The 16,875-nt window shown below is 42.3% G+C and overlaps 1 protein-coding gene across 1 annotated transcript in view; it reads right to left on the bottom strand.

The window, feature by feature from the left end:
- The window catches only part of TEAD4 (TEA domain transcription factor 4), a 54,993-nt gene that overhangs the window by 16,463 nt on the left and 21,655 nt on the right, over positions 1-16,875 (bottom strand). The window contains exons 3-5 of the mRNA XM_013956250.1: positions 5,372-5,436; positions 4,363-4,425; positions 390-524 (exon numbers count right to left, since the gene is read on the bottom strand). Of these exons, the coding sequence (XP_013811704.1) occupies positions 390-524; positions 4,363-4,425; positions 5,372-5,436 (263 nt within the window). The remainder of the gene's footprint in view (positions 1-389; positions 525-4,362; positions 4,426-5,371; positions 5,437-16,875) is intronic.

Below are 16,875 nucleotides of genomic sequence, written 5' to 3'. Positions count from 1 at the left end.
TCTACATACTCAGGAGCATACTGTTCCAATGGTGAACTTGGGAAAGGGTCAGGATGGCCCAAACAGTTTTATCCAGCAAGATTGTGGACTGAGAGAGGGATACAGAGATCTAAAAATATTTCAGACAGTTGAAAACCCAAAGGATCTCATTCTTCTCTCACTTGTGTCATTTTAGAAAAAGCATACAGTGAAAATCTATTGTTTTACATGTGAGCAGAGAATCAGATGCAAACTATTGCAGCCACATGACAAATTTGCTCTACAAAGATAGTGTCTTTTGGCCTCATTCTTTTTGATATGTCCCCAGGATGTTCCTAAACAGGTCCCAATACCCTTTCAAATATTCGAGTCTCCTCTGCCCAACACCTCCCAGTCTCTGATTCACTCACCCCAGAAACAGCAGGGTAGGCTGGTCGTGGGAGACCGGGCAAGGCCATTTTACTATGGAAGGCCGTTGCGGAGATAATCTGGGCAGATGACATTGTAGCCATACTTTGCATGGCTTTATCTTTAGCTGCCTGATCCTATGGGCAAGAGGAGAAAGAGAAAAAACAGAATGATTATAATGATAAATACATTTCCTGGTCTAATACTGCATAACCAGGATTTCTCACCCCCTTCTTTGTAGGAGACAAGCATTTCTGAAAACCAGGACAGCAGATTTACAACAATCCTAAGAATTCTTCAAAGCTAAAGTCTCTTGCCCATTCCTGCAGCTTCAGATATGACTGATCTTCCTTTCTGAAATGCTGGGACCATTCCTGTGTTTATTCCTGTGTTTTAATCACTGGTAAGAACATTCAATGGGAAAGATGCTTGATCATCAAAAAGACACTAAAAACAACCTCATTATTAAAACAGAAGGAGTTTGTCATCATGACTGCAAAAATACAACCTCAGTTTGGGATTGCACTAGTCTCAGAGTTGATCATTTTAGTCCCATCCCTGGGGAGACAGGCAATCTCCCAGGGCACACATATTAGGACATTCTTTTTTGTATTTTAACATGGCTGTGGAATTGCACACGTTTTTTAGAAGCAATGACACAGTGCAACAACTAGGGGGTCTAATGTATGTTTAAAACTAAAAGCATTCTTCATTTCTTCTACCAAGAAAAGGGCAAGCAGAAGAACTTCCCCACGTACTGCCTTTCTTCCTACTCCTAAAACTAATCTTTATCCTTCAGAGACTCTACTTTTAACTGTGACATTGTAATTATAATTGTAATGGCAATGCCACAGGTGAGTTCCCTGGCTTAGAGAAGTTGTTGAAAGAGGTAAGCTCTTTTCTTTTTCAGCAACTCTCATCTCCTGCTTGCATTCATTTAGCCTGCTGATTTTAGTAACTGCAGTAAGTTCTCACTGTTAGGTCTCCATTCGCTTTACCACCCCCACTTTCTCTGAGGTTTTCTAAGTTTAAATCCTAGGGATTCTGTTGCATGTAAGAGAAAAACATTTAGAGGAAGTATAAAAAAAGCTCAATAATAAATGATAATTTATAAGTGGAATGATCTATAGAAATGGCCACAACTTGGATATCATCTTCTTTACATCTGTGACTCCTGTTAGTACCATTCAAGTGTATGGAAGGGAAACATTTTAATTGCTGAGAACATTCCTAAGCCTCTCCAAAGCTAAGGGAAAGTTTTTCAGAATCCAGTTTAAATGATGCTGTGGGGAATACTTTAAAGCTTACCTGCAACATTTTTAAAGGGTAAGCATTCTTTTCACTTTTTTTTTTCATGACACATATAAGGACCATTTCCCAGCTGCCAGTACCGAAAAAGGTTTTTTTTCTCTCCTTACTTTCTTACTAGAAAATAATGTTTTGTCTACCTGAGTTTATGGAGCAGAGAAAAGATTTTAACTATCATCTCCTGTTCTGTTTTTCTGTTTCGCTTAAATGCCTGACAGGCTGCTGGAAAAAAAACACGTCTTCATCAAAGACATCTCCTTTCTCTTTCAGCTAATAGTTCTGTATTCATTTGTCTTTTGCATTTCTAGTACAAAAAACCCATGCAATTGATGCTTAAATAATAAACCGAAAATGAAGCAACAAAAAGTCTTATTAAAATATTTGCATTTTTTGTTTACTGTTTTGTCCTTCTCAAAACACACTGGAAGAACCCCCTCCCCCCCAAATTCCCTCTTTTTCCCTTAGTACAGGTGACATCTATTAACCACATAGGACATTGAAAACTACTGACATCTGGGGACATATTTTTCTTCAAGCTTTACCCTACTTCCCTATCTCTGTTATAGGCAATATGCACACTTATGGAAGACACCCCAGTTCATGTTGAGAAAATAGTACTACATTAATTGCTCTAATAAGTCATAACGTGGCAGCTCTTATCTCTAGGATGTAAACATGAAAATGTATACTTGGCATGGAAAATGAACAGTGATAGAAGAACACACAGCTCTCAGCAAGAACTTGGAAGAAGGGCAGCAGCTTTTGTGATTTCATTTCCTTGCTCTATGAAAATGACTAGGGAAAGCAAAGAAGTAAATGAGTTGAATCAGTGCTACAGACTTGCCTCTGCAGGCAGAAAGGAACAGTCTGGTACTGAGGAATGGTTCACTGCAAGCAGCTGAGTAGAGCTCACAGCATGGCCCGAAGTAGTGTAAAAGGAGAACAACCGATGGCTCCATGGAGCTCCCTGAAACACCTTCATTCCCTGAGAACAAAAAAGGCTTGCTCCTGTGTGCTAAGTGGAAACTGGCTCGGCTGGCTGGCTTTTCAATCATGCCAAATCCCACAGCTGTGACACGCAAGGAATGGAATCAAGGTTACAGATATAAGCAGCACCAAGTCTTTTAATGCCCTGGGCAGTTGTTGTTTCCTACTTGCTCGAACTTGTCACTCAAGCAGGCCTCCACCTGAATTGACCACTTAACGGCACCACAGGCTTCAGGCTTAGGCAGCCCTACCTAGAAGCACTGAATTAGACAGTTGTAATTTGTAACTTCTTTCCCTTATCAGAGCAGCTGGAAACACAACAGGCTAATTACAGACACAGCACTGTTTTCTAAAATGGAGCCAGGAATGGGATGGGGGGATACAGTCATGACTCTTGGAGATAATCACTGCTCACAACAGAGATGCATGCAATTCAGCACTGGTCAGGATTGAGTGCCAACAGTTCACTCACAGACAGTCCACTCCTCATGAGGCCAACAGAGAAACGGCCCAGATAGCCAAGAAGAAGCACCTTCTAGAAACTGTCCACTTAACAGTCAGGGCTGGACTGGTCTGTCAAGACTATCATTATCATCCAAAGCATAAAAGATCAGGGAGAATGTGCTTCATACAGGGAAGGAAACACGATTCCCTCCTGATCACTTATTGGCATATCAAATAGGGAAGGTCAGTGTGTACCTTACTTCCCTGTCTGTCTTGATGGCACAGAACAAGGATTGGACCTCTCTTCTTGCTCAACAGGCCCTTTCTGGACAGCTCACATTCTAGCAGGGAGAACCCTCTTGTGCAATTGTCACCCATAAGCTTGACCTTCTTGACATTTACATCAATTCAGTCTGAGCATATAAACCATTTTCCTGCTTCAAATCTGAGTGAAAATAAATGTCAAGAGCTATCAGTTCATTAGCTTGTTCTCCGAGCTCTTCCTGTGGAAAGAAAAACACTGAGGTTTACTTAAGCAAGTGGGCAGAACTCAGCCATGTTTCTTCTGATCAACCCAGGCCTCTTCAAATCAAGTCTGAATTAATCAAAGGGCAAAGTCAACTCAGCTGGCACCATTTTCCCTGAGAAGATGCCAGACAGCTTTGTTACTTCCTCGCAGTGGTTATGCCAACTCAGGACACTATTTCTTGCAGACAAGTCCACAGCACTACCAGTAGTAGAGGTGGAACTAGTGCTGCAGTAACTGTAAGACTACACTTTCCCAAGGCTACCACAACGTAAGGGACTGAAGTACTGGCCAGCATTTGTAACCATAACCCCCTCCTTCTCAAGTAACAATACTAATGAGGATACCCAGCCGCTGGGTCATTCACCAACATTCCATAACCCCCCTCCTTTTCAAGTAAACACTTCTCCCTTATTCCCCAGGGACTCTCAGACCTGGACGACAGCAGCATAAACTAGAGGCAAAATATAAGACACATCAAAACTAAAGGTATTGTTTCTTTATTCTTTAAATAGAATTGCCTCAGACGTCACAGAGCCTCAACAATACAAATGTTTGCACAACACTTCCTGAGAAGTACCTTTTCCTTCCCAGCTTACTAGAGTTTGTGGCTGATCTCACCCTTTATCGAGGCCATTCAAGGAGGGAAAGGATGAGCGAATGTCTGACTGGGGGGGCTTGAAAGATATGTTAAAGGATACACATCATACCTTGAGCTTAGCTTGGATCTCTCGAGCTTTTCGCCTTGCCAGGACCTGGATATGACTAGATACCTGCATTGAAAGACAAAATCCATCTTTATTCCAGAGAAGTAGTTGGTAGCACTTGCAGAAGTAAACAACATACTTTGGGCACCTTGAGCAATAGGTAATTATTTAGGATTTTCTCCTTCTTTTTTAGTTTGTTTGAGATAGCAGTGAGATGCTTCTCTGAACATAAATTAACTGTCATGAAGTGAGATGGGGGAGAAGCAGAAATGGACCATTTAAGGCCTCTTTCATTCAAATGGCTTTATCAATCCAGAGACCTCTCTAAAACTGCAGAACCCACCCTTAATTCTGGGGGTTAAGAGTTCTGATCTCTTTGCTCCTCAATTTAGCCTCCTCTTAGGAGAAGGGAAACACATGTTCTGCATCCCTAGCCATTATACAGTGACCCTCAGAACTTCTCTATATCTAGTCTGGGCTGAAATGCATCACAGAATCATAGAATAATTTAAGTAGAAGGACCTATGGAGGCCATACAGTCAACCTCCTACTCAAAGCAGGTCCAGGTTACTCAGGAATTTCCCAGCATTGTCTTGACTGTCATTCCCAAATCACATAGAAATTCCTTTATGCCAAGTGTTTTGAAAATCACCATTGCTGTCCATCCATCTGGGCTGAAGAAAGAACCTTGATATAGAAGGCCATACTTACACACTGATGGTCACAGAAATGCTCATTTGTAGACCAGACAAATAAAATTGCACACTGCTTAGCAGCAGAAAACATTGTGTGTCGTGATGTGATTGGGAGGGATGAGCGTCACAGTCCAATTGTAGAATTTGTGAGCTGACTCTGCCCACCACTCTTATTAGCCAGCTCAGCACAACAATCTCTTTCGAAGAAAGCCAGAAGCTAATAGCAAGTGAGCAGCAAAGGAATTTGTTCTCACAAGCCCTCTCCATGTGGAATGGCACAAAGCAGCTAATGTTCACAGAGGAAACTTTACACTTACCTGTTTCCTTGTGCGTGTTTTCCCTGTTCTCAGCTTAATATAGCGGGCAATCAGCTCGTTTCGGCCTGGAACAGAGAAATAATGCAAACACAAGTTCAGAGAGCTATGACCACAGGCAAAAGATGCATAATGGAACTTTATATCATAGAGGTCAGCAGAGAGATAACATGCTCTCACACTATCTTCTATCTCAGGAAGATCCTCATTCAGTTCACGTTGTAGAGGCCACAGTTTTAGAAGCAGAACTTTGGGCTGCAAGTTGTATTTCCCAACTTGCATCTGTATAGCTTAAAATGATCAGTAAAAAGGGGAATTAAATGCTTTGTTTAATACTTGTATTACCATGGTGTATAGAAGCTGTAAGCACGGATCAAGACCATCAGTACAGAGAACAAAAAAGAAAGCTCCTTGTCCTAAAGCACTCAGAATCTAACTACAGGAAAATAAACAACAAAAAACAATGCAGAAGTACATGGAAATAGTTAGATGGTATTTATCAGTGTGACATAACACCATGAATGAAGTGTTTTCAGGCTCTTGTAGCCATTACAGAAAAGGAGCATTCTTCAAAGAGATATAGAGAAGGAAGCTTAGCTTTGTGGAAGTTAATGGGGAGCTCCCATATTATGGGGAGCTCCCATAAACAGGAAAGTGGGGCACAGGCTGGGAAAGATGAAGGAATGCTTGTTTGAACAGAAAACAAGTGGTCACTGAAGGTTTTACATCTCGATTGTAAGAGATGCCAAAGTGAGATTAGGCCGTTCAGGGCCCAGGGAAATGAAGACAAGCAGCTCTATGTGCTGCTTGTCAGTGTGAGAGAGAAGAAAAGGCCAGTGAAGAGATGCAAACAAAAGATGGTCATGGTGACAGATGAGGGAAATTGCAGTAACAGAACCATGAATGAAATGAATAATGAAACGTAAAGCTAGGAGGTCACTGGTACAGAATTTGAAATTGCTTGGAACAAGAGCAGAAGACCGGAGAAGACCGAGGTCCAGAAATTAAAATCAGAAAGAAAAGCAGACAAGAGAAGGCTGAGCTACCGACAACTTCAGCAGCGAACAGGAGAATAAAGCCTAGACTCTGATTCACAGCTAGCACTATAAAACTACTTGAGAGTGTATACCAAGACATGAGGCAGACTATGCAGGTTCCATAAACTCCCATGTGCCAAGTCTGACCAGATATCCAGATTCTCTTCCCTTCTTTTGAACAGCAAGAGCGTGATGGAGGAATAAAGAGCAGAAATAGAAAAGCAGCAGTTGCGCATCTGATGTCTAGGCTGATTCAAGGCAGGAAATGTGAGAGAAAGACCAAGCTTTGCAAAAAATACATCTGTGTTGACCACACTAGTGGTGACACGGTACCTTCAGAAGAAGTCGGAGTGGGAAGTGCAAGGCTGTGAGAAATCTTATATGTCTGCAACTGTTTAAGGAATAGAGAAGGAATAGACTGGGAAACAAAGCCGCAACTCTTGTAAAGCTTATTTATAACAAAGGTCTGATTTTTCTCCTTTTCTTTAAAAGGAAATGTTAAAAAAAAACACATTATTTTCTATGAAATACTTAAGGAGTGAATGGAGAACTTGTACATGAAAACATCACAGAAATCAAGAAAGCAAGCACTGAAGAAAGGGGCGATTTTTATTCAGATGGTTTAATATTCCATGAAAGAGTTGTCACTAGTTTTTATTTTAAACCCTTATTTAACTCAACCTCTGAATAAACTGAATGCAAAGAAGGACTCAGTGCTAGAGATTGACCACCCAAGCCTTTATGGAAGGTCTAGCAAAACCCCTAATTCCATCTGTTTCAGAAACAGAATGTAAACATTCATGATTGCATTTATGCCATGTTCATGAAATGTAACCAAAGCACAGTTAAGGATGGGAAAGCATTTTACACTCACAGATCTTAATCTTTTCCTAATGATGTCATTACAGAAGCTCTCCTTGCTCCCCTGGGAGAAGAATCAGTTTCACAGCTGAAAAGAGAGGACAACTCCAACTCCTCTATACACAAATTAAGAACTATTTCTGTGCCAGAAACACAATGCCCAGCATGTAGCACTCTGACCTCTTCAGTTCCCACAGTTCCAGCATAGCACCGTCACGTGCCCAGGACAGTAAGATGGGACCAGATGCTGTTATGCTACCTTCCACCTGGCTGTTTTGACAACTAATGTAACCATTTTTACAAAGCTGAGACCAATTGCTTATGAGACACATCTGCACCACTTTCTTCTAGTGCCCAGAATAGTATTTATGGCTTTCCAAAGCCTCCATCTGTTGGACATGGATCAGATTCACAAGGTAAGAAACAACAGAAGTGATGGGGAAAATGCATGGCTACCATAGATGCTGACATAATCCAGAGTTTCAGAAGGACACAGTTTGACACACATCAGAGGTGGGAAATGAGGAAGACAAAATAAGGTGCTCAAACCCTATTATCTATAAAGAAGGAATGTGTATCTGCACCAAGAGAAACTTCCTTTGGGGGAGACAGAACGAGTCAATGAAAAACTAGCCCTGAGAAGAACTGGATGAGTAAAATTTCAGGCAGACAAACTTTAATAGGTGGTAAATTGGGCTATACCAACAATCTGAACGCGTGGAAGCTTTTCAGACACTGGCTGAGGATGGATCATCCTTGCATCAGAACTAAATTTTAATAGATTCTCAACTAAATATTTTAAGTGTTATGGGACAGGTTTAGCTTTGTTGTGATTCCAAGAAAGTCAGGGAATTATACAGAGAGAGCACAATCCCTCGCAACTGTCTGAACTGGGCATAAATATCAGGGTTTTGGTAGCAGAGGGCTGCAGGGATGATCTGTGTGGGAAGAGGCCATGAACTGTCCTGTGCCAGCTACAGCTAGTTCAAAAACAGATTAAAAACAACCCATTGTATGCCAAAACTTCAACCACTCAGGAGTACATGTCACGTCTGCTCAAACATATTTAGGAAAGGGTAGTAGCCACTAGGGACAGAAGACACAGGTGGACACACAGAAGGACATATGTGAGGACTCACATGAAGAGACACAAAAGGAGACACATGAGGACACACAAAAGGGGACGCAAAAAGGAAAAACATGAGAAGACACAGGAAGATATACAAAAGGCAGGGAGGAACATGGGAGGAAATATACAGAGAGATGTGTTTGGAGAAAAGGAAGGAGAAATGGGGAAGACACATGGAAGGAGACAATAGGGGAGACATAGCTGGAGACACACTCTTGAAAGGAGGCACTCCATACCAGAGGAGGTAGGCCCCTGAGCGGACTATTGCCTGTGGACAACCCATGCCACAGCAGGTACACCTCTGAAGGGATTGTAGCCTGTGGAGAACCCACGCTGGGGCAGGAACACCCCCAAAGGTACTGTGGCCCATGAAGGAACTCATGCCCAAGCAGGCACACCCTTGAAGGGACTGCAGCCCATGGATAAGCCACGCAGGAGTGAGTTCACCCTGAAAGGACTGCGGCCTGTAGAGGACCTATGCTGCAGCAGGTACACACCCAAAGTGACTGCAGCCTGTGGAGAAACCGCACCAGAGCATAGGAGCAGTAAGAAACAAGGAGCAGTGGAAGAAAAAAGTAAGAAGCAAGGAGCAGCAGAAAGAAATCATCTTACGAGCTGACCCAACCTCCTGTGCAGTGCATTGCCTCAGCTAAAGGAATTGGGAGGGACTGAGTGTAATACATGGCAAAAACAAGGGAAGCTGAGACTAGGAAGGGGGGAGGGAGAGAGATGGTGGACTGAAACTGAAGCTGGGGAAGGGGGAGGAAAGGTGTTTCCCCAAGGGTTTAATTGTTTTTCTTCTTGTTTTTCTCAGTACCTAAATCAGGAAATAAAAGTTTATGTTAATTGGCAACAAATTCAATAGAGTGAAATTCCTCAAATTAAGACCATTTTGCCCATAACAGTATCAGCAAAAATTACAAAGCTCTTTCATGTCATGTTCTTCACTGGAGAAGACTGAGGAGAAGGGGAATAAAGATACTGGTAGCAAAAACAGGTCACCTCACAAAGACATTATCATCACAGTTACCAAAGACAGAACTATGCAAATCGCCAAGCCTAGCAATCTCCCAGCAGGAAGGTATTAAATTACAAAAATTCAAAACTGCAAAAGAAGCAAGTCCTGTATGTCTTTTGTTTTCCTTATTAGAAGTTAGATGTATGCAGACATTAGACTGCTGGCAGTCTGTTGGTTCACAGACTATGGAAAGCACTTCCTTTGTTTCATAACCCTGGTTACAGGGTAAGCAAAAGCTAGCACTCCTCTCTCAGCTGGAACAGACAGAGCTGTCATAAGCTGTCAGATGGTTCATTTTTTAGGACCATGTAAAGCGTCCCTCAGTAATCTGATCATATGTTGTGTTCTTAGAATAACTCCTCTTGAGGCCTGCCATGGTCGCCAGAACCTGCCAACAGTTGTGATTCTTCTGTTGAAACTGAGCATTAGGTTTCATGAAGCTTTAGCCAACATACCAACTGCAGCCCAACACCCAAAAGCCCTTTATCCTCCCTGAAGCCTTCCCCTTGGAGGCACGTTATGAAAAAAAAGAGGAGGAAAGCGAGAGATCTCATGTTCTTTACTCATACTCCTAACAGACAAACTTTTAAGGGCATCAGTTCCACTCCCACCCCCTCTCACACTGAATTGCAAAATTTTGCATTCAGCAGTTATCAGAAAAGTGTTGTTCACAGAGGTGCAGAGGCTTTTAGATTCTGCATTCTACACCTGTGCTTATTCCTATGTAACAGGAGAGAAGTATCTCCCTCCAAGGGGGGCGGAGGGGGAGCAGGAGAAATTGAGGAAATTCCCAGAGCCATAGAAGACATTTCCAAATCCTACTTCACAGCTTCGTGTTGGCTCTCTGCTAGTAATGGTATAATACTGCTTGTACAAGAGGCAGATAAAGCTTCTTTTTAAGCCTGGGAATTGTCTTATCCTAGCACATCTGTTGACAGAGATGGATGGAAGAACCAAAAGCCTCTCTTCTAGATGGATAAGAGCTAAGAACTCATAGTGATTTCTGCAAAATCTTTCCAGTGGGAAACTGTGTGAAAGTATTGCTTCTTGATAGAGATAACTGCTGTCTTCCCAAAGGAAATGTATGCACCTACCTATGAAGTGCAGCAAAGATAAGAGATCTATAGAAGCAAAAATCCAGCTGTACCCAGTGAAAGGTTAACTGAAGCAAGGTCCATGGAGCTATCTTAACCATTATTTCAATCTGTTTGTATCACTTAATGATAGCTCCCGGGACATCACTGTCTCCTGAACTTGCTATGCATACAGTTAACTGTTTGCTACAATCAACATATACATAACATAACGGACTGCATGCAGTGGACACAGCATGACAAATAAATCTAGACACAAAAGGGAAGTTAAGGATATCCAGCTGTCCACCAAATGTTAATGCTTCTCTATGCACACAAATCAAAATTAACTGCAGAGCAAGTCTTAGATTCCCCTAGAATGACACTTAAGACAAAAGCAGTGTGTGTTATGTTCATGAGTGCATGCACAATATGAGCTAAACTGTCACAGGGTCTGCCCATACTTAGCTGCGCAACTTTACTTTTCATCAGTCTCATTCCACTGCTTCCTCCTCCCAACTACACTAATGCCCTCCTGAGCATCACCTTTTCCACAAACAGGGAATTTGTCAAAAACTTTTTGTCCTTCTGCTGGCTAATCCTGTCTTCTCAGCAAGATACCCAGACACTTGGCTCTTACTGATATCTTCCTTCCTTCCTTTAATGCCATCTTTATTAGACTTTCCCTCCCTCACAAACCATCTTCCTTTTCTTACCAAAACCTTGGTGAGGAGCTTCTGTTAGCCTCCCTGTTTTCCATCCCAGCTTTTTCCAGGCAAGAAGATATGCCATCAACACCCTTTCCTTCTCTGGCTTGGGTTCCCTTCGTCCCTTCTTATCTTCCTTGGCTTTTGGCTATCACTAATGTCACATCTTTCTTGATTACTTAGCATGCTTGTTTTCACCCTTAAAATCTCTTTTTTAGGGAACTTGTCTATGGAGCTTTAAAATTTGGCTTCTCTCTCTCCTATAGCTCCTTCTCTTTCTTGGTATACCATGTATATCATACAGTGCTGATGTTCAGCACTCAAGATTCTTCCACAGGCTTAATCCTTCCCTCCCTCTCTGTTTCAGTGCCTACTTTTACTATTAATTCCATTACCACAGCTGAAACTATCCCGGAAGCCAACAGAAATTCTACAATAACCATTTTCCTATTCATTCCTATCTCTCAACCTTTCCACTTCCCTCCACCCTTGCTCCTCCACCATTATTCTCTGAACGCTGCAGTTTGCTCTTTACCAGCAGTCTTCAATTTTTGTTGATACGCACAAACTAAGTATACTGAGCAAGAAATGGTGTCTTATTTTTCCCATTTATCTGGACTGCAACAATGGCAAATCCATCTGGCCAGTGGCCCTGACAACAATGGACATTCTCAAGAGCAGCATGTTGACTGTGTGTCAGGCACTAAAGACAACTCTCTAAACGATATTAATAATGACAAAGTTCACTCTGATCAGGTTCCTTTCAGGCTTCTTAACAACCTAATTTCTCCTTAAATGGCCAATGCTGAATCCAGAGAAACGTATTCAGAAGACAATATAAGAACTTAAATACATCACTATGATCATCATCCTGGGATCACTTTGCATGAAACAGACCACAGAAAATCACATGCAAACATGGGCCATTGGCCAATCATATCTGGACATCTCTTCCCAGCCACAGCAGAACCACAGTGCTGAATAGTCAGGTTTGAGTTCCCATAGTACAGTTACACATGCCAGAGAATTTCATATTCAATTGTGAGAAGAAAGTTTCATCACTCTGATCATTTACTCCATGCTCAAATTTGCTCAGTTTTAACTTTTAACCTTCCATGAAAAGATTCCCTGTGCTCATGGAGTCCCTAAAAAAAGATTTTGCGATGAAGACTCAAAGTGAGCTGAGCCAGTACTTCTGAAAAATTATAAAAACAATTAGATCCCTAAAAAATATGACAATGAAGCGATCAGCATCACCACATCTTCAGTTCTGCTCTGACATACCCATTTTGACTGTGCAAGTGCTGAGCTCCTTCCTACTCTGAAATGACACAGAAGTTGAGGCCTTGTCACTACGCAGATTGCACTAGTTAAACTGAACCAGGACCATTTCACAGGACACACACCCTTTTAGAAAGAACATGCTACACTTTTCAATTAAAAATCTAAATGTGCTTTACAGAGATGACCAAGTTAGATTTCTCCCCATACTATATATGGGGAAACAGTGGTTTGGTGATCAATCTGTCTGAGGTTCCAGTTACTTAGCTGTTCCAGTTACTAATTGGCATAAATACTGGAACCCTGTCTTGCATAAATGGCCTTCTGCTGGGAAGGGTCAGATTTATTTCTCTCATTTCCACCATATAGCTTAAATCCACACCTAGAAATACAAGAACTGCTATCCCCATTCAGAAACTGATCTTTCTTGGTGTCCAGTTTAAGATTCTTCATGCAAAGTGCATGAATGAGGGATAATGATCACAGAATCACAGAATGGCTGAGGTTGGAAGGAACCTCTGGAGATCAACTAGTCCAACACCCCTGCTCAAGCAGGGTCACCTAGAGCACATTGCACAGGACCCTGTCCAGACAGCTTTTAAATATCTCCAGAGAAGGAGACTCCACAACCTCTCTGGGCAACTTCTTCCAGTGCTCTGTCACCCTCACAGTCAAGAAGTTTTTCCTCATGTTCAGACGGACCTTCCTGTGTTTCAATTTGTGCCAACTGCCTCTCATCCTATCGCTGGGCACCACTGAGAAGAGTCTGGCTCCATCCTCTTTACACCCTCCCTTCAGGTACTTACACACGTTGATAAGATCTCCCCTAAGTCTTCTCTTCTCCAGGCTGAACAGGCCCAGCTCTCTCAGCCTTTCCTCATAGGAGAGATGCTCCAGTCCATTAATCATCTTAGTAGCCCTTTGCTGGACTCACTCCAGTAGCTCCATGTCTCTCTTGTATTGGGGAGCCCAAAACTGGACACAATACTCCAGATGCAGCCTCATGAGGGCTGAGTAGAGGAGGAGGATTACCTCCCTTGATATAATAATAATAATAGTAATTACAGAACCTGTAGGCTTTGGGAAGCTTCTTGCTGGTTCCAAACAATGAGTGGAGATAGATGGAAAGTTAGTCACCACAGGTGTAGTTACACCAACATATTCTTCATCAGCAAAGCTACTTGAAGATGTTCCCCTTTCCTCAGGTGGTCATTCCTGCCCAGTGCAATACTCCATCATCTCCTGCCTGCAGCTGTACCAATTAAATTGCTGGAAGAAGGTGCAGGGGGAGAGGGCACATTTTGTAAATTAGATTACCAAAATTAAAAAAAAAAAAAACAAAAATAAAAGTCTCTCCTCCCCCTAAAAGAAAAAATTGGATTTTTTTTGGTTATATTTCTTTTCAGTCTGTTTGTTTTTAATTGGATTGCTGATCCAGTTCCCATTGTGGCCACATTAACCACAGCACTGGCACAACAGAGAGAACAAAGTAAGAACCAGGGTGAAACTTCTTAAACCATCTTTGCCATCAGAGAAGCTGTAGCCTGGAACTCTATTCCACCTAGCCCTCATGCACAGACTGGTATGAGACAGGGCAAGGTCTTCCTGTCCTTGCATCATTTGCCTAATGGCTAGGCAGAATTAAAGTGCCTCCTAATTACTGCCCAAAAGGCATGTGGGGTTGCTCCTTGGAAAGATGAACTTTTACTAAGGTGCAGCAACATATGCATGCAGCAATCCCTTACCATCAGTCTACTGAAAAGCTCCAGGCTACACAGCTCTGCATCACACCTCAGCCTTGAGTGCAGTTTTTTGGTGCATAAATTGAATGTCCTAATCAGCTGCGTTTTCCCACATTATCACCTCAGCCCATAGAATTGCAAGATAATCCTTCCAATAAAGCACTCTTTCATATATACATTAAGGGCTGCAGCAGAAACAGATCAGGGACCTGTTCTGGTGCTTCCTAGAGTAAGACTGATGAGAATCTTACAGGCACTGTCTAGATTCATTTTGGCTGGGAAACCCCACAATTATACCAAGGCAGCTGTTTCTAATAACATGAATCTTTCATATGCCAGAGAGTGTAGCAGATACTACCTGAAACAGCCAATGAGAATCTGCATGGAAAGTTGTGTCAGACTGACAGCTTTCAGTCTCTTAGGTCACCTATAAACAAAACTATACATGCACAAGCATATTTTTACTCAGTAAGGCCCAAGTTCAGAAAAACATGATTATTCAGGGTAGCACTGCAACCTATGCTCAACTCCAACAACACCCTATAGTTCCCATGTGTCCAAGTCCTACATTAGGGACCTAGACACCTGCCAAACTCTTCCTTAGGTCAGTGAAAGTCTTTCTGCTTGTTTCAATAGCTTCCAATGGCTAAGGTGATATTTGAAAGCAACTCTCAATAGTGCTTCACTGATATTACTTCAAAGGAAAGCAAAAGCTTCAGCACCTTCCCTCCTTTTGACCTGCCATCAGCTACCTCTGTTGGCACCAATAGCGTACTGTTTCTTGCACGCTTTGCCCAAGTACTAATCTGTTTTGTGCACATAACTAGATGGCAGGTTGACCAAGTACAAAAAACTCCAACTATCATAGAAATCAGGACTGGAAGGGGGAAGGGGTCTGTGAGATTCAGACCCTTGCTGTGTGACCAGCAGAAAACCGTGCAGTTCTCAGTGCATGTGGCCTAGTCTGGCTTAGTTCTATGATGAGCTGGGACTGCTTTGCTTGCCTTCTAAGACAAGGACCCAGTCCAGCCCAGCTAACTGGAAAATATGCAGCAGCTTCAGGGAGAGCAAAAGCACACAGAGACTGTTCTTTAATTATATGAAGAAATGAATACTGATTTTGTATGAGGAATGGCTCCAACTCAGCGTTTCCTAAGGAAATATACCCTTGGCCTCAACACAACAGCCCTTCAGCACGGAGCTGTATACCATCCCAATACAAGCAACAATGGTTGTTAAGGAAGCCATATTTTTTAATAGGTGAAAATAAAATATTCATCATTGCTGGTTATAGAAGAACATGGACAATTCTGCAAAAAAATGAGGTTTTGTAGGTACTGTCTGGATCACTTCCTGGGTAACTGAAATCTGTCAAGCTCATAAAATTTCCTTGCAGTAGCTTGTGATTATTTTCCCCCTATCTTTCTGTTCTTAACACTGGCACAGTTCTGTTCTACGTTCTTTAAACACCTGTTCCCCAACTGAGTTTACAGCACTGCCTGACAGAGAGCTGGGCAACTGTAATTCGGGGAGTGACATGAGGGCAGGAACAAGAGGCTTACAAGAACTATCTAAGCTGCCAGTGCTACCTAAAAAACGCACACAGATTCAAAGGAAACTTGCAAGTATCTAGGTGCTTCAACTTCCTTCTAGCTGAAAGCTGCTGTATCTAGAATGTCAAATCACCCTCCTCCAATTGCAAGCATAAAAGATCAGGCTAGACATGAATAGCTTAAGTAGACCTGTGCCTCTGGGCACAGGAATGGACTACATGATGTTTGAAGGTCCCTTCCAGGCCTGTTTTATATGATTCTGCAACTAAAGATGATGATGCAGTCTCCAGTCAAGGCTCAAGGCAACGTCATGCTAAATCCCACACATGCACATGTGTTTCACTGTAATACTGTCATGCTTAGAAACAGGCCTGTGTCTATAGCACTTGCAATCAACAGCTTGGGTCATTCCTATTGGGTTATCTCATAAAGCACTGGTCATGCTCCCTGTGTTCAGTCCACAGACTCACATCTGAGCTCCTGAACAGGGATTTTCAATTCCTGCACACATTGCGCTCTAGGGGAAAGAAGAGTGATTCTAAAGTCATTTCAGATGGAAGAGTTTCAATGAAAACGGTATAATTTCCTGTTCAAGAAGCTATGGACGGAGCAAGACAGAGTCTGCATGCGTGTGTGTGTGCTGAGCTGCCGAAAGTTTGAGGGAGCACCCAGAAGATGGGTCAGAAGTCCAAGGTGACAATTAACAAGGAGCAGCTGCTGGTTATGCACCCTTCAGCAGCAGGTGGGTCCGGGCCGCAGAGGTTTAGGTCAGCTCTGCCAGTGACCAACAGACTTGCAAGACCATCTGTCCGGGTGCAAACTGCACACAGCCTTCCTAGTTTTGTTGCCCAGATCTTCATTATACAGGGACAATACAGGGTTTGTTATGGAGTAGCTAATGAACAGCTGATTAAAACCAATAACAGTTCTAGTTCTCCTGTACTCCTTTTCTGGATCCTATATGAATGAGAGTACTGTCTCTTCTTTTAGCTGTAATATTGTCTTTCTCTCATCAAGTGGCTTTTCTTTCCTTTCGGGCCAAAACTCTTAAGGCAATGGAACCTGGGAAGGTTATGTTATCTTGCCTTGTTTTTGCCTAAAAAATG

This window comes from Apteryx mantelli, chromosome 1, assembly GCF_036417845.1.
Source record: "Apteryx mantelli isolate bAptMan1 chromosome 1, bAptMan1.hap1, whole genome shotgun sequence".
NCBI classification, from domain to species: domain Eukaryota; kingdom Metazoa; phylum Chordata; class Aves; order Apterygiformes; family Apterygidae; genus Apteryx; species Apteryx mantelli.
The sequence above is the reverse complement of the archived record's forward strand: the minus strand, read 5'-3'. Positions and strand labels throughout refer to the sequence as shown.